General features: G+C 45.7%; 1 protein-coding gene across 1 annotated transcript in view; it reads right to left on the reverse strand.

Moving 5' to 3' along the window:
* Nucleotides 1–23,899, reverse strand: part of LOC137535684 (disintegrin and metalloproteinase domain-containing protein 9-like) — a 210,962-nt gene that overhangs the window by 120,773 nt on the left and 66,290 nt on the right. Inside the window, exons 4-7 of the mRNA XM_068257548.1 lie at nucleotides 22,428–22,506; nucleotides 21,765–21,844; nucleotides 5,658–5,835; nucleotides 3,325–3,390 (exon numbers count right to left, since the gene is read on the reverse strand). Coding sequence (XP_068113649.1) covers nucleotides 3,325–3,390; nucleotides 5,658–5,835; nucleotides 21,765–21,844; nucleotides 22,428–22,506 — 403 coding nt within the window. The remainder of the gene's footprint in view (nucleotides 1–3,324; nucleotides 3,391–5,657; nucleotides 5,836–21,764; nucleotides 21,845–22,427; nucleotides 22,507–23,899) is intronic.

The following is a 23,899-nucleotide window of genomic DNA, read 5'->3' on the forward strand; positions in this document are numbered from 1 at the left end:
CACAGAGGACAAAGAAGCAGCACATGCTCTGGCCACTCACGCTCCCTGTCACCTGTTTGTGGCTCTGACTGCAGCCAGTCTCACAGAGGACAAAGAAGCAGCGCATGCTCTGGCCACTCACGCTCCCTGTCACCTGTTTGTGGCTCTGACTGCAGCCAGTCTCACAGAGGACAAAGAAGCAGCGCATGCTCTGGCCACTCACGCTCCCTGTCACCTGTATGTGGCTCTGACTGCAGCCAGTCTCACAGAGGACAAAGAAGCAGTGCATGCTCTGGCCACTCGCACTCCCTGTCACCTGTTTGTGGCTCTGACTGCAGCCAGTCTCACAGAGGACAAAGAAGCAGCGCATGCTCTGGCCACTCACGCTCCCTGTCACCTGTTTGTGGCTCTGACTGCAGCCAGTCTCACAGAGGACAAAGAAGCAGCGCATGCTCTGGCCACTCACGCTCCCTGTCACCTGTTTGTGGCTCTGACTGCAGCCAGTCTCACAGAGGACAAAGAAGCAGCGCATGCTCTGGCCACTCACGCTCCCTGTCACCTGTTTGTGGCTCTGACTGCAGCCAGTCTCACAGAGGACAAAGAAGCAGCGCATGCTCTGGCCACTCACGTTCCCTGTTACCTGTTTGTGGCTATGACTGCAGCCAGTCGCACAGAGGACAAAGAAGCAGCGCATGCTCTGGCCACTTGCGACTTGCGCAAGTTTTCTGCTCCTGCCCAGATGTGCACAGCAACCAACGCCAGTATAGTGTTATGCATTCTTGACAAGTACATATATCAACGTCATTTCTCAAGTATGCATTCCCAGAACACTATTGGCTGCTCTGCACTTTCGGGCAGGAGCACAAATTGCAGGAATTATTGAGCAGACAGAGCATCCTCTGATTCTTGGCTGAATGGGAGGCAGAGCAGCACAACTGAAATGAGCCCATTCAAACCAATGATCGATAGTCAGTGTTGGTCAGAATGTTTTTTGGTAGTGGTGGTGGCGGGGGGGGGGGGGGGGGGGGTAGATGACAGCAGGCCTAGGGCACTGGAAAGTACAAATCCGGCCCTGGGAGGGGGCCGGCCCGGGGCAGAGGCGAGAGAGGCTCCAGCCTCAGGGCGCAGTGTAGGAGGGGGCGCACTACTCACTCAGCTATCATTTCCCTATTGTGTTTGAAGCAGGAAAAATTAGAAAAGGGGATGCATGGCAGTGACTGCAAGCCAGATAACTACAGATTAAGGTGTTGGGGGCCCTGGGGCACCTCTTAGTGTAATAGCAATCAGTGTGTGACGGCTGGGGTGGGAGGGATGGGGGGAGGCACTTTGGTGTCTCAGCCCTGGGTGCTGGAGGACCTTGTCCCGGCTCTGTGTACCAGTGTTGACGCAAATACAGCCACGGCTTGTATCCAGACTCATATAGATAAAACATAAAGAATGCAGAAATGCACAAAGTGGGAAGTAAAATAAAGCAATGTCTGTAACCACAAAACCAAAGCAAAACACCTTTGGCAGTATTTACTTAAAGAGACTCAGAAGCGAACAAAAATTGCTATTTTTACCTCGTAGTTCGTTTCAGGAGTCTCAGTAGAGGTAAACCGCCGCATCCCCGCGGCAAAACGAGGGCTTTAGACCCCCCAAATCCCCGGGGGGCAATCCAGGCAGCACTTCCTGAAAGAGGCAGAGCTTTTAGCTGCAGCTCTCCCTCTTCTGATGTCTGATAAAAGTCACTTAAACGAGCTTAAAACCGATGGGGCAGTGGTGGGCCTATCCCATCCATGCAGACAAAGCAAACAAAGGAAGGACTGTGGCATCAACAGTCACACAACAATTTATTTATACTCCACAGTAAAAATAGGCAATGCGTTTCACGGGCTCACTCCCGCTTCATCAGGCCAATCAAAAAGGAGCATACAGCTTATCAGCATCAAAACCACACTGAGCGCCTCTGACTTTTTCGGATGTCTGATGTTTGTTTTGCAAAATTAGGGGTTTATACCCCCCAAATCCCGGGGCAAACATCCACGATTGGTCGTGGATTTTGCTGCCCGGGGAGGCAGAGCTTTGAGCTGTAGCTGGGCCTCTACTGACGTCAATCGCCGTGCAGATCTCCGCCTCTCCCTGTCCCTCTCTGTGAAGAAAGACTGAGAGGGGCGGGAAAAGGCGGAGATCCGCGGCGATTGACATCAGTAGAGGCAGAGCTACAGCAGAAAGCTCTGCCTCTTTCAGGAAGCGCTGACCGGTTTGTCCCACAGGGATTTTTTTTTTGGGGGGGGGGGGTCTACAGCGGTGTACCTCTACTCAGACTCCTGAAGCGAACTATGAGATACAAATAGCAATCTCTCTTTAAGTTGTACCAAGCTGGAGAAGAAAACTGATCCTGAAAATCTGATTTGATTTTTTTATTTTTATTAAACAATGGTTTTTATACTTAACACATGTTTAAAGACATAGGGCCCGATCCAATTAACTTTTTCTCCTAAGTTTTCTGCTAGGTGATATTTTCACACCTGGGCTCATATGCAGTTACCATATTTCTGGCACATAAGACACACTTTTTCTCCACAAAAATTGGGTTCAAAAACTCCCTGCTTCTTATACGCCAAATACAGGGAGTCCCCGACTTACAATCACCTGCCGATACATACCACTGACCCACTGCGATGTCAGGGACTCCCTGTATTGCCCCCTTGTGTACTCCTCCGCTCCCCCCCACCCCATGTCACCTCCGTTCCTCGTGCATCAATATAAGTAGTGGCAGCGCAGTTTACCTAATTAATGGTTCCAGCGGTGATCACAAAGCTCTCCTCGCCTTCACTGTTTCCCTAGCGCCGGCTTCTTCTGATCGCATCATCATCAGAAGCCAGCACTAGGGAAACAGTGAAGGCAAGGAAAGGTATGTGATTAATGCTGAAGCTATTGATTAGGTGAGCCGCACCAGACAGTGCTACTTATATTTATGCACTGGGAGAAGGAGGCACGGGGAGACACATGGGAGAGCAAAGGAGAACACAGGTATATGGTGGCTGCCATATTTACTTTCTTTCATGCAATACCAGTTGCAGATCCTCTGCCTTAAATACTTTTAGCCATAGACCCTAAACAAGCATACAGATCAGATGCTCTAACTGTAGTCTGACTGGATTGGCTGCATGCTTGTTTCTCGCGGTATTTAGACACTACTGCAGCCAAATAGATCAGCAGGGCTGCCAGGCAACTGGCATTGTTTACTAGGAAATAAATATGGCAGCCTCCATAACACTCACTCTAGGTGTGCTTTAATAGTAATCAAGCAGTTCATCTTAATGGTGGGAAAAAAACAAGTCAGAGAGGTTGATTTCTTACCCGGAGATTATCCACCACCACGCCCAGCTCCACGTAATTGGTATCCACAAGGATGGCTCGTTTCCTCTGCACAAAACCACAAATTCTGAGCATTATTGACAGCAACGAGACACAATGAAAACGACGACCATGTAAGTACCTGCTAATAGCGTAGATTAGGGTGGTGAAATTGGCCAAGCAAAATTGGATGTGTGTATGCACCCTAAATGGAGTGTATCTGAGAACAAGGGATGGTCAATGAGATGCTTAGAATTCTGAGCTGATGCAAGTACTAGGTTCATTTTATGCAAATCTATGCGACCAGCTGCTGCATTTCATTGGTCCATTTCTAAGCAGTATACATTTGCAAACAAATTGCATCAACTCAGAAATATTAGCATATCATTGACCATGCCTAATAGCAACAGCCACCAGTAATTCCAGGGGCGGTTCTAGACTTTTTGCTGCCTGAGGCAAACTGGTGAGGATGCACCCCCCCCCCCCACCCCCTTTCCAATGATTTGAAATGATCGCACAGCACCCGACAATTTACTCTGCCTCATTTAATGTTCTCACATGACATGCTGCAGCTCAACACACTAGCACACTGGCCGGCTGTGAGTCTGTGACAAACAAACTGCTCACCCTCATCCACTCCATTCCTCCTCAGTCAGGACAACAGTGCCACCTCCTCCCTTCTGCTGTGCAAGTCAAATGAAACACTGCTGCTCTCCTGCCTCCTCCGCTCCTCACTCACTGTCAGACTCCTCACACAGCACAACAAGCTGCTTTCCCCCAATGATGCTCTCCTGTCTCCCCCCTCCTCACTCACTGTCAGACTCCTCACACAGCACAACAAGCTGCTTTCCCCCAATGATGCTCTCCTGTCTCCCCCCTCCTCACTCACTGTCAGACTCCTCACACAGCACAACAAGCTGCTTCCCCCCAATGATGCTCTCCTGTCTCCCCCCTCCTCACTCACTGTCAGACTCCTCACACAGCACAACAAGCTGCTTTCCCCCAATGATGCTCTCCTGTCTCCCCCCTCCTCACTCACTGTCAGACTCCTTACACAGCACAACAAGCTGCTTCCCCCCAACCTCTTCACCTCACTCTCCTCTCCCTTCTCCTCCTACTCTGACTGCATGCTGTTAGTGTAAACACAGTACAAACATGCCGTCCCCTGTAATCTCTGCTGCCTGATGAAAATGTTTCATCTTGCTTCAAGAAAGAACCGACCCTGAGTAAATCCTACAGATTTTTTTTTACAGAAACGGAGTGAAAGAACACAGAATAATCCCAGGAGGAGCACCAGATCAACACAATGGCATTAGATAATCAATAGTGATGGTCATGTCTAGTAGAACTCGTGGAGAAGCATGTGATTTGTTGATTTGTTTAATCAGCTGATAGATTTGCAAAGTCAGAGACTTAAGGTAGTCATAGAGGGGATGCTTAGGAAACCGAGGGGAGGAAACAGCCACCACCAGCGAAGCAGGAAATTTAGGTGCCCGATAACATCGGAACATTTGGGCAGTGATGCTCAAATCCGGATCCGGGAGACACCTGGATAGTTGCTATCCGGATATCTCCCAGTTACCAGTGCGGGGTGGGCGGGGGGTCAATTTTACCTGTCTGACATCTTCGTCCGTCCCTGGCGCCTCCCACGATGCGGTCCACGCGGCGGTCACGTGACTACAAACACTTCCTCCTTCCGGGTTGAAGGAGGAAGTGTTTGTAGTCACGTGATGCACGTGGACCGCATCGTGGGAGGCACCAGGGATGGACGAAGAAGACGTCAAACAGGTAAATTTGACTCCCCCCGCCCACCCCGCACAGGTTTACTGGGAGATATCCGGATAGCAACTATCCAGGTGTCTCCCGGATCCGGATTTGAGCATCACTACAGAGAGCTCCTTATAACTTGTTACACTTTGTGTACAGACATGTATCAACATTGGAATGCAATCAAAGATACTGTTATCTCCAGTTTGGATGTGGATTTGCAGCTGAATAGCAGGACAAAGTGCTTTGTTTAACCATTTCAATGATGTTCTGCTAAAAAAATGTTTGGGGGATTGTAGCTTTCAAGCTGTGAGGAATCTTTTAGAGCAAATTAGAAATGCTGACTTTCAGACCACTTTAATACACTCAAACCAGTTGCTGTTGAAATTTTTATGGTGACCATCCCACTGTCTGTAGCTCATTAACCTCGCTGAGCTGCTTTGTAACCCGTGTGATGTTCTCAGTAATCTCCTGCGTCATTTTACAGTGCTATAAAAGTATGGTAAATGTAGACACAGGAGGCAAGCATGTCACACGACTTCACTTCATAGTTATAAATATAAACATACCCTGCGGAGGCGGAAATATGCAGGCAGTAACGTATGCGGGCTCTCTGTGCTGAAATCCTCCACCCCACACATGGACGGCTCCTCAGGCTCTTCTAGCCGGTACAGCCGATGTTCCCCATTCCGGGCTTTCTCCAGTGGCTCAATCCCATAATGCACTTCACTGAGGTACATGACGCCCCTGTAAAGCGAGTACTCAGGTATTAATACATCACCTTAAGGGCTGCCGTATAACAAATATAGGCAAATTATCTTTGTCAATATGATCTTCTGCATTATTTCTTCCATAGGCAAAATTTATGGCATGCATAAAATAGGGGCACGAGAAAAATGGGAGCACGTTTTCGTTAATAAAATTATTGCTTATATCTTCCGATATTCTTCATTTTTAAAGTGTAAATAGTGTTAATTACCGTAATACAATATTGGTATATATATTAATGATACTTTACCACAACTTAACCTAACCCTACTCTCACACAGAACCCCCCCTTCCCGATGCCTAACCGCCAAACCCCCTTCCTGATGCCTAACCCCAAACCCCCCCCTTCTTGACACCTAACCCTAAACCCCCCCATTGCTGACACCTAACACTAAAATCCCCCATTCCTGACACCTAACCCTAAAACCCCCCTTCTTGACCTTAACCCGCCATTCCTGAAACATAACTCTAACCCCCCCTTCCTGATGCCTAAACCTAAAACCCCCTTCCTGACGCCTAACCCTAAAACCCCCTTCCTGACGCCCAACCCTAAAACCCCCCTTCCTGACACCTAACCTTCTTAATGCCTAACCTTAACCTCCCATTCCTGACACCTAACTCTAAAACCCCCCTTCCTGATGCCTAACCCTAAAACCCCCCTTCCTGATGCCTAACCCTAAAACCCCCTTCCTGATGCCTAACCCTAAGACCTCCCTGTACCTATGCCTAACCCTAAGATCCTTCTCCACCGATACCTAACCCTAAGACTTCCTTCTACTGATGCCTAACCCTAACACCTCCCTCTACTGATGCCTAACCCTAAAACCCCCTTCCTGATGCCTAACCCTAAAACCCCCCTTCCTGATGCCTAACCCTAAAACCCCCTTCCTGATGCCTAACCCTAAAACCACCCTTCCTGACGCCTAGCCCTAAAACCCCCTTCAAAACGATAATTTACAATAATGAATAATTTGTAAATACAAAAAAAATGTCAAAAATTATAACGTTCTAAAGCTTTTGTTTGTGTGCACTAGACTGACACTGAGAGAGCTAGACTGATACTGAAAGAATTAGACTGACACTGAGAGAGCTAGACTGATACTGAGAGAACTAGACTAACACTGAGAGAACTAGACTGACACTGAGAGAACTAGACTGACACTGAGAGAACTAGACTGACACTGAGAGAACTAGACTGACTGTGAGAGAACGCGGAAAAGCCGCCGCGTGTGCTGACAGCAAGGCGGCTGATTCCGCGTCTAGTGCAGCGGTTTGCACACAGAAGCATGCGTCTGGTACTGCGAGAGAACGCGGAAAAGCCGCCGAGTGTACTGATAGCAAGGCGGCTGGTTCCGCGTCCAGCGCGGCGGGTTGCACGCAGCAGCAAGCGTCTGGTGTGGCTGGGTCTGTTAGTTCACACAGATTCAGGAATACGCGCGCGCTGAAAGGCAGAACTTTTATGATGACCAAGGGGAGTTCAGCTGATCAGGCTGGTCAGCTGACCTCAGAGCAAGTGACTATTGGTCCATCACTTAGGGGTGGCGCCAGAGAGCGCTGCTCTATATATAGTTACTGCTGGCCAGTCTCAAGTTGTCTGCCGTTGTGAACACTACGTGGAAGCACTCAGACCTTAGTCAGATCCAACAGTGTGTTTGAACCAGGAGGACCTGGGAATTCACACTGAGCCAGATTACTACTGTGTTATTATTGTGTTATACTTCAGACTAGTTCCAGGGTGTAGAGACCACGGACCTCACACCCAAGACTAGGGAACTTGTGTTATCATTCTGTTATACTTCAGACTAGTTCCAGGATGTAGAGACCACGGACCTCACACCCAAGACTAGGGAACTTGTGTTAACATTCTGTTATACATCAGATTAGTTCCAGGGTGTAGAGACCACGGACCTCACACCAAAGACTAGGGAACTTGTGTTATCATTCTGTTATACTTCAGACTAGTTCCAGGGTGTAGAGACCACGGACCTCACACCCAAGACTAAGGAACTTGTGTTAACATTCTGTTATACATCAGATTAGTTCCAGGGTGTAGAGACCACGGACCTCACACCCAAGACTAGGCATTGTTTGATATCTGTTATGACCTATTACTTTCCTGACTATCCCTCCACTCGCTGATTCGGTACCACGCATATCTGATTACCTGTTACCAACCCTGCCTGTCTTGGATACCGAACCAGCCTTCTGTCTGTCATGATCGCTGCTGCAGCAGGTATTGCTGGAAGTAGTAGTGCTGCAGCTCAGGCAGTTCTGATCTCTTTCCATGCAAGCTGCATAGCTTTGTCTGCCTTTCCCTGCTGTCAGCTTGTGACTGATTATCATTCACCTGTGTGGGAATCTGCATGTCTGCTCCCATTGGATGACCTCAGTATAAAGATCTGCTTCCTGCAGGACTCCTCGGGCTATCATAGCTTCAGTTAAGCCTGTCTTGCTGTCGCTTCAGCCCCCGATCGTGTTTCTTGTTCTAAAGATACTTTGCTGGTTTTGCATCATATATTGGTTCATTGCCCATATATATGCATACCAGCACGTTTATTATTTTCCTTGTATTCGTGTTACGTTGATACATCAGTGACGCTGATATATACGTACACGAACTGTTTATATCCTGTGTTCAGTTAGTCTGTTCCAGCACGTTTTGGTGGTTGCGCGTATCGTGATCACCCGTGCTGAGCTAGTTATCCTGTTCCTGGTCCTGTTTGTGGATTGCGTTCATCTCTGCGAGGAGATAACGAATCCTTCTGAAACCTGTCCTGTTACCGTTTGTGGATTGCGTTCATCTCTGCGAAGAGATAGTGAATCCTTCTGAGTCCTGTTCCCTGTATCGTTCCAGTCCTAAGTCAGTGTTCCTGCTTATGTCATATATCGGTTCATTGCCGATATATACATATGTTAGTCAGACGTTACAAATAGTTTCATTGATAGCTGTAATTGTAATACGCTAGGAAATCATACTTATTGTATATTTATCTGTGTTATGTTCATCTATCTTGATCCCGCTATTTCCTGACTATCCTGTCCTGTCTTTGTGAGGCACGCCATCGCCGCTACGCATTGGCTGCCTCATTCCAGTCTGTCTTGTTGTGGACGCTTGCTGTCACTGAGTAGCGGCTAGCTAGCAAGCATTCATTCTGTCTACCTGTCCTGATCTCCTCAGTTCTGGTTTATGCGCTCAGCGCTACTTTGCGCTGAGACGTTATAGCGAAAGCATTGTTTGTGGCTGTCGGATCTGCACCGGCTCTGTGCGCCACAATCTCCTTTTGGAGTCAGTCCTCCCCTCCACTATACTAGGGATAGCCTGTTTCCTTGTGCTAGTGTGTGTACCTCCTCCACGTCAGCTCATGCGTTGCATGCTGACTGTGGAGAATACACCACCAAGCCTTACATTATGAAAACCCCATTACCAATCCCCATTGTGGGGGGGATTCCCAGAAAGTATGACACTGCTAATTATGGTTCCTGTTCCTTTAAGAAATTTGAAGAACTTAACTCTGAAACAGAAAATGAGTTTTTCTCTGAATGTGCCAGGTTCCTGGCCAATCCCGATCTCCAAGCGACTCCTGTTTCAACCTGGGCACTCCAACTAAGTTATATTTTGTTTAAAGGGGAATTATTTCAGTGGGCATTTGATGTTCTCAATCATTCCGATTTGAAAGAGAGACCGCTGGAATTTCTAGCGTTTGTGATCAATAACTGGTTGCGCATAGATCCATTGCCTTTTCCTCTTAATGAACTCCTGGCAGCAGGCCAATCAGCTGCTCCTTCAATTGCTTGCAAAAATGATCAGCAAGCAGAAAGTGTTACTGATAATTTTCCTGCAGCCTTGAATAAATCACCAAAAACAGCAGGGTCTAAGGCAAAACGCAAACGTTCTAAGAAACGTGTCCGATCTGCAGAGTCGTTATCCTTAGCGACTGAGACCTATAATGAGATTCTGCCATTAACAGATAATGAAATGCAATTGTCTTTCAGGGGATTTAAATGGACTTATGAAACTACTAATGAACTTGCATCACTGGCTAGGGAAAATAAAGATTTTTGTTTAAAAGAATTATCTGAGTATGATTATGAGGAGATATTACAGAGTATTGAACAAATCAACTTATTTGTGAAGCAAGGAAAGTTTGCATACACTACAGTTCAACACTTGCTACAGGTATTGGAGATTCTTAAGAATAAGGAATCTGCCAATCACCTGCTAATTAACCCAATATATGTCCCTGCCACAATCATATCTGCAAACTATGATCTGCCTGTTAAGTATGCTTGGAATCCTCCATTTGAGAAAGGAGAGATGGAAGCTCTGGTCAATGAATGGAAGAATGATTCAAGTTCATTTTGTCAATTTTACAGTGCAAAAAGTGAATTAGTATTGAATGCATGCATTAAAGAGAATCTGTATTGTTAAAATCGCACAAAAGTAAACATACCAGTGTGTTAGGGGACATCTCCTATTACCCTCTGTCACAATTTCGCCGCTCCTCGCCGCATTAAAAGTGGTTAAAAACAGTTTTAAAAAGTTTGTTTATAAACAAACAAAATGGCCACCAAAACAGGAAGTAGGTTGATGTACAGTATGTCCACACATAGAAAATACATCCATACACAAGCAGGCTGTATACAGCCTTCCTTTTGAATCTCAAGAGATCATTTGTGTGTTTCTTTCCCCCTGCAGCTATCTTCCACTGAAGTGTCAGGCTGTTTCTTCCTGCAGAGTGCAGACAGCTCTCCCCATATGTAATTCCTCAGTATGTGAAAGCCCAGCCAGCTCAGAGGAGGATTTATCCAGCTTGTAAAAGATAAGAGAGAAGCTGCCCTTATCTAAATAATACACAGGCAGTGTGCAGAGATGGGCCTGGAGGGGGGAGATGCATCACAGAACCACAACACTGAAGAACTTGGCACGCTTCCAGACACAGGCTGACAAGTCTGACAAGAGAGAGATAAGTTGATTTATTACAGAGATGGTTATAGTAGAACGTGCTACAGTAAGCCAGAACACATTAGAATAGCTTTTGGAACTTGTAGGATAATAAGAAACAGGATGCAATTTTTGTTACGGAGTCTCTTTAAGTCTGCCTATAACCTAATAAAAACTGGTGTGTGTGGGTATGACTTTGTGGCTCCATTGATCGATGTGTGGAAAATGATTTTGGACGATTTTTATGCGATTCAATCAGTTGATACCAGGGAAGACACACTGTCAATTGGAGACTGTCCCACTTCTCCAGTTACTGAGTCCCTGCCATGTCTTGTGAATGTTCCTGTAACTCCACCCTGTACCATGGATAACTCAGTGTTACTTCCCAGTAAAACAGAAGCCACTGATACTTTCTTAACTTTGCCCTGCACAAATTTCTCAGCAGAGAATCCAGAGGTCCTGCTGACTTCTGAGTCCAGCCTAGCCAGTACTCATGAGTCTTTGTTCAGTGAAACAGACACCAGGAAAATCTTGCCTGTCTCTGCAAACACTTCTGCAGAAATTACCTGTGTTAATAAAGTTCAACTCCTGTCTGATCCAGCAGATGCCAATAGATGCACTACATCAGTTTCCGAGTCCCAGCAATCCTGTCCAGAAACCTCAGAACCCCAGCATCTGAATTTTCCAATTTTACTATTGAATGGTGATTCAGATGCGCAAACATTGTGTTTTGATATTCCTGTTTCTACACCTCACTCTAGTTTCGTGAATAACTCAGAGCGTCTGCTATGTGAATCCGAAATCGCAGAATTATTACCGTGTTCAGAAAATGTTCCAGTAAATTTGCCCTGTACCATGAATTGTGCAGTAGATCTCTCCAATGAAACTCAGGTCACAGAATCATTATGCTGTCCAGCAGGTGCTTCCATGGTTTTGCCCTGCAATATGGACTGTTCAGTGATCCTGTCCAGTGAAGCTGTGGTCGCAGAGTCTTATGCTTCACCCAGTACTTTGGATACTTCAAATCCTCTAGCAGAGGAGTCTGAGGCACTGCTTACCTCAGTTGGTGTTGCAGTAATATTCACTTGTCTAGCAGCTGTTTTGGAATTACAGTCTGCTCTAATAAAACTTGATGAATTTCTGCCCAGCGAAGCAGAAGCCATTGAAATATTGTCCTCTTCAGCAAGTGTGTTAGATACCTTGCCCTGTACACAGTCTGATTTAACCAATGTTGTTGAGTCCCTCTCCAGTGTTGTAACAGCCGAGGAACTCCAGCCCTGTCCTCTGAATGTTTCAAAAGTTTTGCCCTGTAACATGGATAATTCTGATTCTCTGGTCAAAATAATAGAAATCTCAGAATTTCAGTCCGGTCTAATGAGTGTTCCTGAAACCCAGCCCTGTATCCTGAAAGATTCTGGTTCTCTGGTCGCTGTGGCAGAGGTTCCAGAGTCCCCTTCCTGTCCAGGGAATTCCTCAGTTTTGCCTAGTCCAGTGGGGGCTGCTGCAATACTGACTTGTTCTGCAGCGCCTCATGAGCTCCAATCCAGTGTATTAGATGAGTCTCTGTCCAGTCCAGAGGTAGTTGTGGAGTTCCTATCTGGTTCAGTGCCTACATCAGAAGATTTGTCCTGTCTTGTTAGTGCCCCTGAATCTGATTTGTTACTGACTTTGCTGGAATCAGCGACATCTAAGTCTGATCCTGCATTCTCGTGTAAAAGTCCAGTAGTTGCGAAGTCTAGTCATGATGATTTTTTTTTGGCCAGTCCTGGTTTTGGTCCTGTCTTGGCTGACCCTGAGGCTCACAGTTCCTTGACATGCCCAGAGGTTTCTCTTGTGCCAGTGTGCCCAGATGTTCTTTGTGTGCCAGAATGCCCAAGTGTGTCTAAGGTGTTAGCGTGCTCTGATGCTTCCTTAGTGGGAACATGTTCTGATGTTGCCAGTCTGCCTGCATGCCCAGAGATGGTTCTGGTCCCTGAAAGCCCTGATCTTGATGTTTGTCCTTGTGGCCCTGACTCGGGAATTGCCCTAGGTTCCATAGGGGTTCTTGATAGTTCTCCATGTGTGCCTAAGGGGCGTTCTCACCTATGGGAATCTCTTTGGAGCTTCAAGGTGTTCTGGGAGGTCTCTGAGAAAACTTGTCCTGGTGCCTTGGACTGGTTCAACAGTGGGTTTTGTGTTGGTAAAAACAGTCCCGGTGGGCATTGCAAAGGCTTTGGCGTTTTTGAACGGTTCCTGGAAGGCGGTGGGTATCGCTCAGGGAGTTTCGGAGGGCTTTCTTCTGCAAATCATGGTTCTGATGGGTGTCACACTGGGGCTTGTAGTACTGATGGACATGGTTCTGTAGGTTTTGGTTCTGATGGGTCCAGTCTTGTGGGGACTAATTCTGGAATTTGGTCTTGCCGGGCTGTCCCGGTCATCATGAATTATCACTTTCCAAATTCAAAAAAGCTGCGCACTAATGTTCCCATGAACAGATTCCTCTCATGTAAACATAAGTTCAATCCCAGTATTCAATCAAGTGTGCTGTCTTGCTCATGCAGTTGGTGATCACTGTCTCCGCTCCGGCAATACACCACCACCACACCCCAAGCAGTGGGCACTCACCAAATCGTATTGACCCTCTATTAGATGGGTCTCCAGCGCCTATGGGGTCATATGGCCACCCCCTGCCTTCTCGAGCACTCTCGTCCACTTGTTTCAACCTTTCTCATGGGATCATCACACCTCAAAAGACAACATTCGGGATAGCCATAGCGTAAAACCATAAAACCATTTATTAATAAAAGAAAATTGCACTCACAAGCATGGAGGTATTCATAGAGCGCAGAGTTTTTGTGGGCTCTACCCCAATCGGTGGCCGCTGGGTGGGATTAGTTGCGCTGGTATGGTCAGCTCCTTCCTGCGTCCCCCTCTGCCTCCACGTCCCTCCTTGGCCACTAGCTTTACTAGTTTCGTCGCTACATGCGACTCATCAGAAGCATATGCGGCCATTTGTGATTCCCTTCTAATATACCCTTTACCTTCTCCCCTTCCGCTTACTTTTCCCTCCCCTCTTCCGTGTACGGAGGCGCGTCCGTCATGTGACGTCTATCTTCCCCGCCTCCTCCAATTGGCTGGATGGCGTGTCCACTACGCGTCAAATGACGCTTCTCTTCCTCCCCTCCTCTAATCGGCTGAATGGCCGTTACGTCACAGCGGGCTTGCGTACGCGTCTAGACCGACGCTTACCTCCTCCACCTTGGAACGCATATGCGTCCCATCGGCGGTTTCCTCGCGTCAGCTTTCCGTACTGCGCACGCATCCTTTGTATCCCCCGCAATGGTAACAACCAAATTGATAAGAATAAGCTAAACTGATATTAAGAATAAATATAAAAAATAAAAAATAATAATAATAAAACCTTCCCACTGGCCACCTCTGGGACATCACCCTCACATTAACCATTGATAGTAGTAAACCTTTACATATTCTTTCTCTGACAGCCTACATATCATGCAGATATACTTTCAATTTGCTCCTTCCATAGAAACTTCTTTTATTTTTACTGTGGCGTGCTGTTTCACCCAGCCTTTCAGCCTTTAATCATTCAAACTAATAGTGTAAATTGTGATTTTAACACATATCTTTAACAATATTACATATGTATATCCCCAAAATATCAAAATATCAAAAACACCCCCCACTCCTTTGTGTCCCCAAAAAATGTGTGACAACTTATGGCTTCTGGGCATGGGTGCTACTGCTCTCCACTTACATTATTTTAAAGAATTAATCATTACTCAAAAAGCACACCAGATCTATATCCGCATTTAACCCCCCAGGCTTTAATGTATTAAGCAAATAGATCCACTTTGTCTCCCTCTGTGATATTTCTCTTACCATATTACCCCCTCTCCATGGTCTGCCGACCTTTTCTACTCCACAGAAGGACAACAAAGCTGGATTTCTATTATGTACATTTTTAAAATGTGCAGACAGAGTATGGTTCATAAAGCCCTTTCTGATATTTCTAATGTGCTCCCCTATTCTCTCTTTTAAGGGTCTGGTGGTTCTTCCCACATATTGTAGCCCACACGGGCACCAAGCCAGATATATCACATATCTATCATTACATGTTATGAAATCTCTTAGTTTCACCTGTTTACTATTTGAGTGGCCCGTCACCCCATTTGTTCTTTTTGCTTTGGCCTCCCTGCATCCCTTGCAGTCCCTGCATGGGAAAAACCCCGGTTTCTGCCACCCTTCAAATCTAGGCGGTCCTTTTTTGGGTTCCACGCAACTTGGAGCCAAATGATTTTTTAGGTTTGGGGCCTTCCTATATATAAAATTAGGCCTAGGAGGTAATATCTTACTCAACTCTATATCTGATAATAATATTTCCCAGTGTTTCTGGACTATTCGCTCCACCTGTTTGTACTGTGCATTGAATTCTGTGATAAACGCATAATTGTGTTCATTTCCTCTTATATTCCCATTCCTTTCTCTATTAATAAGCTCTATTCTATCATGCTCCCTCACCCTTCTAATTTCTTCATCCAAAAAATGTTCTTCATATCCTTTTTCCAAGAACCTCTCCTTCAAAATAAGTGACTGTGTGTCAAAATCGACCATATCCGTGCAGTTCCTTCTCATTCTCATGAGTTGGCCTCTAGGAACTCCCTTTATCCACCGTGGGTGATGCCCACTCCGCGTGGATATATATCCATTTCTATCTGTGCCCTTAAAAAATGTCTTAATTCTAACCTCCCCCTCCTTCACCATTAAATCCAGATCCAGAAAATGTATACTTTCTGTGCTACTTTCATACGTTAATTTAATATTTAAATCATTTTCATTCAATTTAGTGAAAAATTCCTGTAATTGTGCCCCTGTACCCCTCCAAAAAATGAGCAAATCGTCAATATACCTTTTCCAAATCATAACCCCCTTTGAAAATTCTTGTGCCAATACTTCTTCCTCCCACTTCCCCATGTACAAATTTGCGAGGCTAGGTGCAAACCCCGCCCCCATTCCGCATCCTCTGTGTTGTCTATAGAACCCCCCCTTGTGCCAAAAATAATTCTTCTGTAGAGCGAACTCCAGAACTTCCATTAAGAATTCCACTTGTTCATTTTTTATCTCTCCACCCCTTTTCATAAAGTGCCTTACTGCCTCTATGCCCTTTTTCTGCGGAATGCTGGTGTAGAGTGATGAAACGTCCGCTGTAACCAGCAGCGTTCCATTCTCCACATCTATTCCCTCCACCTGTTGGATGGTATGTTTGGTATCTTTTAGGACATGGGGCAACCTGCCCACCATGGGTTGAAAAAAAGAGTCCAGGTATTGTCCCAATCTGTGGGTCACTGATCCTATGCCACTCAGTATTGGTCTCCCTGGGGGTTGGGTCAGACTTTTATGAATTTTAGGGACCTGGTAAATAACCGGGATTTTTGGTGCACTTGGGATTAAATATCTAAATTCTGCATCTCCCAGTACTCCACTATCAAGTCCTTTCTTCAGTAATATTCTTAGTTGGCTTAGGTACTCCTGGGTGGGGTCACCTCTCAATTTCTCATATGTGTCCCCATCATTTACCAATCGGTCTAACTCTTCACCATATTGGACTTTGTTTAGCACCACCACCCCCCCTCCCTTATCCGCTGGTCGAACCACCAGACCCTTATTATCAATCAGATCCCTAGCCATGTTTTTCACGCCAGGGAATTTCATATCTGGCAATTCCCGAATTTCATTTCCTACCAATTTCTTAAAGGCTCCGATTGCATGAAAGCCAGTTTCTTGGGGATGAAAAATGGAATTATTTTTAAGATTCGTATGTTTGTATTGCACATTCCCACTTGTATCCCTTAAGGGATTTACTCTATTATTCGGCCCCTCCCTTTTCATAAAGTACTTTTTGAGGTTCAATTTCCTGGTGAACTTTTCCAAGTCAATATAGGTACCAAATTTATTTAGTCCCTGTTTGGGGGCAAATTTCAATCCCTCATCCAGTAATTTTAGCTCCTTACTGGACAGGGCCACGCCACTAAGATTAAAGATACCCTTCCCTTCTATTTTCTCCTCTTCTTGGCACTTCCTTCTCCCTCCCCTTGTGCCCCTTCTACTCCTCTTTTTCCTGCTCCATATGTGTTTTCTCCCACCCAATCTGTTTGATGGTATCTCGTCCCCCCTTCTAAAAAAGGCTCAAATTGATTCTGGTGATTGAGGGGGTCATATCTATTGCTTAGGGGTACCATGTATCCTTGATTTTGAATAGGATTAGACCCATATTGTTGGCCACCTCGTCCCCTTCCCCTGTTGGGCATCCCCCCGTATGGTCTCCAGTTTGCTCTATTTTGAATTTGTCTTGGTCCCGTAGATTGGGGTCCCATTGGGCATTGTGCATTTATTAAATAGGTGGGTCTGGGGTTTTCTCTTGGGGGTGGGCCTCCTCTCCCTCTCCCACCCCCTCCACTCCCCATCTCTGCCCCCTGATTCCCAGCATCTAAGTTTGCTCCCTGAGTCTGGCCCTGGGGTACCTGATTATGGGGGTTTCCTACTCCCGTTTCTGCCACATTTTGTTGATTTTGTTGATTTTGCTTCTTCTTTATCTGCCATCTATACGCTTCTTTTCCCCTATGAGCCTGGTAGTCTCTAAGGAATTTCTGTCTTTTTGTGACTATGATTTCCTTTTCCGCTTTCTGTAGAATTTCACTAATTCGTTGAGTCTTTCTGATATATTCCTCCGTTCCTTTGTAGATTTCTAATCTTACTCTGATCTCCTCAATTTCTCTTTCTATTCTGGCCAGCTTTCTTTTCTTTCTTTTCATTAGTATTTTTACTAAACCTACTCCACATTTATCGAAATATTCTTCCCACTCTGCATCATTCTCCTCATCATCCTCTCCATCATTGGCTGTCAAGTCCCACCTTAATCTTTTAGGGACAATACCCTCCTTCTCATATTTCCCCAGTGTAACAATATCCCACCAGGTGGCCTGTTCTTTTAACATTAATCCTTGTAAGCATTTAAAATCATTATCGGTATTGGGTACATTCGCTTGTTCAATATTAAAAATATCATCTAAATCCGTACGCTTTTTTAGCCTCTCCTCAAAAATGTCCAGATTCATATCTGCTGCAGTAAAAATTATATGTATACCAGTAAATTATTGCAAAAACCGCGCTGATATTAAAACTCAGGTGTATTCAATACGGTGGTGCACCAGCTAAAATTACACATACAAAGTCCACTTTCCAAATTCAAAAAAGCTGCGCACTAATGTTCCCATGAACAGATTCCTCTCATGTAAACATAAGTTCAATCCCAGTATTCAATCAAGTGTGCTGTCTTGCTCATGCAGTTGGTGATCACTGTCTCCGCTCCGGCAATACACCACCACCACACCCCAAGCAGTGGGCACTCACCAAATCGTATTGACCCTCTATTAGATGGGTCTCCAGCGCCTATGGGGTCATATGGCCACCCCCTGCCTTCTCGAGCACTCTCGTCCACTTGTTTCAACCTTTCTCATGGGATCATCACACCTCAAAAGACAACATTCGGGATAGCCATAGCGTAAAACCATAAAACCATTTATTAATAAAAGAAAATTGCACTCACAAGCATGGAGGTATTCATAGAGCGCAGAGTTTTTGTGGGCTCTACCCCAATCGGTGGCCGCTGGGTGGGCTTAGTTGCGCTGGTATGGTCAGCTCCTTCCTGCGTCCCCCTCTGCCTCCACGTCCCTCCTTGGCCACTAGCTTTACTAGTTTCGTCGCTACATGCGACTCATCAGAAGCATATGCGGCCATTTGTGATTCCCTTCTAATATACCCTTTACCTTCTCCCCTTCCGCTTACTTTTCCCTCCCCTCTTCCGTGTACGGAGGCGCGTCCGTCAAGTGACGTCTATCTTCCCCGCCTCCTCCAATTGGCTGGATGGCGTGTCCACTACGCGTCAAATGACGCTTCTCTTCCTCCCCTCCTCTAATCGGCTGAATGGCCGTTACGTCACCGCGGAAGAGGGGAGGGAAAAGTAAGCGGAAGGGGAGAAGGTAAAGGGTATATTAGAAGGGAATCACAAATGGCCGCATATGCTTCTGATGAGTCGCATGTAGCGACGAAACTAGTAAAGCTAGTGGCCAAGGAGGGACGTGGAGGCAGAGGGGGACGCAGGAAGGAGCTGACCATACCAGCGCAACTAAGCCCACCCAGCGGCCACCGATTGGGGTAGAGCCCACAAAAACTCTGCGCTCTATGAATACCTCCATGCTTGTGAGTGCAATTTTCTTTTATTAATAAATGGTTTTATGGTTTTACGCTATGGCTATCCCGAATGTTGTCTTTTGAGGTGTGATGATCCCATGAGAAAGGTTGAAACAAGTGGACGAGAGTGCTCGAGAAGGCAGGGGGTGGCCATATGACCCCATAGGCGCTGGAGACCCATCTAATAGAGGGTCAATACGATTTGGTGAGTGCCCACTGCTTGGGGTGTGGTGGTGGTGTATTGCCGTAGCGGAGACAGTGATCACCAACTGCATGAGCAAGACAGCACACTTGATTGAATACTGGGATTGAACTTATGTTTACATGAGAGGAATCTGTTCATGGGAACATTAGTGCGCAGCTTTTTTGAATTTGGAAAGTGGACTTTGTATGTGTAATTTTAGCTGGTGCACCACCGTATTGAATACACCTGAGTTTTAATATCAGCGCGGTTTTTGCAATAATCATGAATTATCAGTCAGACTGTTTTGTTGGGAATTTCAGTTTTGAAAAGCGTCTGGAATCCGCTTTTAAGGGCGGGGGTACTGTCATGATCGCTGCTGCAGCAGGTATTGCTGGAAGTAGTAGTGCTGCAGCTCAGGCAGTTCTGATCTCTTTCCATGCAAGCTGCATAGCTTTGTCTGCCTTTCCCTGCTGTCAGCTTGTGACTGATTATCATTCACCTGTGTGGGAATCTGCATGTCTGCTCCCATTGGATGACCTCAGTATAAAGATCTGCTTCCTGCAGGACTCCTCGGGTTATCATAGCTTCAGTTAAGCCTGTCTTGCTGTCGCTTCAGCCCCCGATCGTGTTTCTTGTTCTAAAGATACTTTGCTGGTTTTGCATCATATATTGGTTCATTGCCCATATATATGCATACCAGCACGTTTATTATTTTCCTTGTATTCGTGTTACGTTGATACATCAGTGACGCTGATATATACGTACACGAACTGTTTATATCCTGTGTTCAGTTAGTCTGTTCCAGCACGTTTTGGTGGTTGCGCGTATCGTGATCACCCGTGCTGAGCTAGTTATCCTGTTCCTGGTCCTGTTTGTGGATTGCGTTCATCTCTGCGAGGAGATAACGAATCCTTCTGAAACCTGTCCTGTTACCGTTTGTGGATTGTGTTCATCTCTGCGAAGAGATAGCGAATCCTTCTGAGTCCTGTTCCCTGTATCGTTCCAGTCCTAAGTTAGTGTTCCTGCTTATGTCATATATCGGTTCATTGCCGATATATACATATGTTAGTCAGACGTTACAAATAGTTTCATTGATAGCTGTAATTGTAATACGCTAGGAAATCATACTTATTGTATATTTATTTGTGTTACGTTCATCTATCTTGATCCCGCTATTTCCTGACTATCCTGTCCTGTCTTTGTGAGGCACGCCATCGCCGCATCGCATTGGCTGCCTCATTCCAGTCTGTCTTGTTGTGGACGCTTGCTGTCACTGAGTAGCGGCTAGCTAGCAAGCGTTCATTCTGTCTACCTGTCCTGATCTCCTCAGTTCTGGTTTATGCGCTCAGCGCTACTTTGCGCTGAGACGTTATAGCGAAAGCATTGTTTGTGGCTGTCGGATCTGCACCGGCTCTGTGCGCCACAATCTCCTTTTGGAGTCAGTCCTCCCCTCCACTATACTAGGGATAGCCTGTTTCCTTGTGCTAGTGTGTGTACCTCCTCCACGTCAGCTCATGCGTTGCATGCTGACTGTGGAGAATACACCACCAAGCCTTACACTGTCTTTGTACTTTATTTGTCCGTGTGTTGCCGACCCAGCTTGCCCGACCTTGAGAGCTATCTCCCCTCTTTAGGAGATAGTCTTCAGATCAGTTAGTGACATCCACCTTCAGGTGTCACTCACTCTCTGACCCTTCCTACTTTAGCCTGAGACTCCACCCCTTGGAAGATCTCAGGCTGCTGGAGGGTTCTCGTGCTTTTCAAATAGCAGTGTTGCCCACACTGCCAAGGACTACCTGCTCATCAGGTGGATTACTCAAAGTATACTGTTGCACCAAACACTCACGATATATACAGGTGTCCAGAGGTTAGTACTATATCTGTATTATTGGTGATTCTGCAGATCATCAATGATCAGGTATATATCTGTATTCTTGGTGATACTGCAGATCACCAATAATCAGATTCTCTCTGTGTGCTGACACCGATCGTTACACTGACACAGAGAGCTAGACTGACACTGAGAGAACTAGTCTGACACTGAGAGCTAGACTAACGCTAAGAGAGCTAGACTGACACTGAGAGAACTAGACTGACACTGAGAGAACTAGACTGACACTGAGAGAACTAGACTAACACTGAGAGAACTAGACTGACACTGAGAGAACTAGACTGACACTGAGAGAACTAGACTGACACTGAGAGATCTAGACTAACACTGAAAGAACTAGACTGGCACTGAGAGAACTAGACTGGCACTGAGAGCTAGACTGACACTGAGAGAGCTAGACTGACTGAGAGAACTAGACTGACACAGAGAGCTAGACTGACACAGAGAGCTAGACTGACACAGAGAGCTAGACTGACACAGAGAGCTAGACTGACACTGAGAGAACTAGTCTGACACAGAGAGCTAGACTGACACAGAGAGCTAGACTGACACAGAGAAGTAGACTGACACTGAGAGCTAGACTGACACAGAGAGCTAGACTGACACAGAGAGCTAGACTGACACTGACAGAGCTGTTTACTCACCTGAAGCCATGGCAAGTGCTGACAGCCACAACCGACTCCTCCATTCCATCCACTTCCCCATAATAATAGCAGCTATATTTCTGTAAGAGAAACAAAACAGCCGGCTTATGATCTGCTACTGTATCTACCAAGCAAACCCGCAACGCCAACACTGCTGTAATGGAAAGTATGCTTCACTGATTTTGCGGTACCACGGTTTTAACGCATGGTGCAACTTCTCGGTGTGGTGCGATTGCCAACAAGCTCACTGCACCACGTGTAAAAGCAGCCTTAATGGAAGGTTTGAGTCTGAGGAGTTTATGAATCAATAAAACGTCACCTTTATTGTACATTAAAGAGACAGAGATTCATTATTTAAGGATCGCCATTAGTTACATTCAAGATAGAACTGGAGAGAATATGGAGTCTCAAAGGTAATGTTGGTCAGGTGCTAAGCTATCCTGACTCTCCTCTCTCTCAGTTCAATACAACTACTATTTACATGCTACAAAAACACATATCCCTACATGTTTCGCTTCCTATGGAAGCTTTGTCAGGGGTGAAAGTGATCTAGTGCTCAAGACAAAGTGCATAGAGCATTGAGGTGAATTCCAAACAACATATACAATGAAATCAAACGCTGCTGCATAATAATGGCCAGCTTGGCCAGAGGATGACACTTACTGGCACTGTGGTGTTCAGCTTCTGCAGTCCTTCATCTTCACTGTAGGAAAAATGCTGAAAATCTTTGCTGATAAAGTCTCTGTGGAGAAATAGTGACATGTAATGAGAGCTTATACTACTTCAAACACATTCTATGCATGGCACAGTTAATATGACACTAAACAACACGCCACAGAAGGTTTGCTGATTACAAAAACTGTATTGAATGTGTATGCATCTTGCATTACAATATCTACAAACCTCCCGTGAAATTGCACATACCCCAAATGAACCTCCCCTCCTGAAAACCCCCTTCCCGGCCTGCAGGGCTTTAGTCCTGTTTGTGTACCAGCACTGGTTTTAAATGTATGGCTGCAAATCAAACGGTATCGTGTTTCCACGGAGCCGGTCTCAAGTCCTGCAAAGATACTTCAGCCTGGGTTCAAGGTCTGAGGAGGTAAGCCAGTCCCAATTTAAAAACTGAAAATAAGTCCTAGAAGAGGTGACTTTGATAGAATTTTGCTCCAAAAGGAATGTATGTGGATCTATAAATGCAATACGTTAGCACCCCATGGGATAAATGCAGATTTAAATTTAGGAGTATTTTTGTGAATAAATAACGTGTGTGGACCAGATCTCTTCCCGTCGGGCTATAACATATAAGTGGGAAATATACCTGGAATTCATATGTTTGTGTGTGCTCTCTGGGAGGGTGGGTGCGTTTGTTTGGGTGTCTCCTGGTTCCCCTCTTTTTAGAGGCAACTATTTATCCCAATGAATGTATTTAGAGAGGATGGCAGGCCATAGAATAACAATGCATGAGTTGCTAGTTCTAACAATTATATTTGGTGGAAATTAGAAGGTCGCTAGATTAGCGCAAAACGATGAGCAATTTCCTATAATTTATAAATAGAAATGGAAAAAGAAAATTATCCAAGCAGCCACTAGATGGTGCTAAAGAGAATATATGAAGGATTATGAATATGCATGAGAAAAAGGCCTATTTAATAGCCACAAGGGGCGCTCTCTGTTGTTTTATGCCTCCATGAGGATTGTCACACCACCCCCCTCCCACCCGATTACATGAGGCTCACCCGATATTGCTTCAAAGATTGCATTTCATATATGAATTTGACTCATCTCTCTCTCTTATTCAGGGGCGTAACAATAGACCCTGCAAGGGATGCCTCCGCAGGGGGACCCAGAAGCACAGGGGGCCCGTGGGGGGAAAGTTTGAGAGACTGACAGCTAAGGGCATGGAGAGAAAAAAACATATTCTGCTCTCGCACCATTGTTATATTGACTGCATGTGTCCACCACACAGATAAGGACTCATATACACTTTGGAATTTGTACACTGTCCCTGCTCCCTAGGGTTCGTAAAAAACATCTGTCTCTCACTGCTGCAAAGTTCTGATGACTTCATGTACAACCTTACAAACAAAGGAGTCACATTTTTTTAAAAAAGTTGTAGACTTTCCCTTTTCAGCAAT

Source organism: Hyperolius riggenbachi, chromosome 10, assembly GCF_040937935.1.
Source record: "Hyperolius riggenbachi isolate aHypRig1 chromosome 10, aHypRig1.pri, whole genome shotgun sequence".
NCBI classification, from domain to species: Eukaryota; Metazoa; Chordata; class Amphibia; order Anura; family Hyperoliidae; genus Hyperolius; species Hyperolius riggenbachi.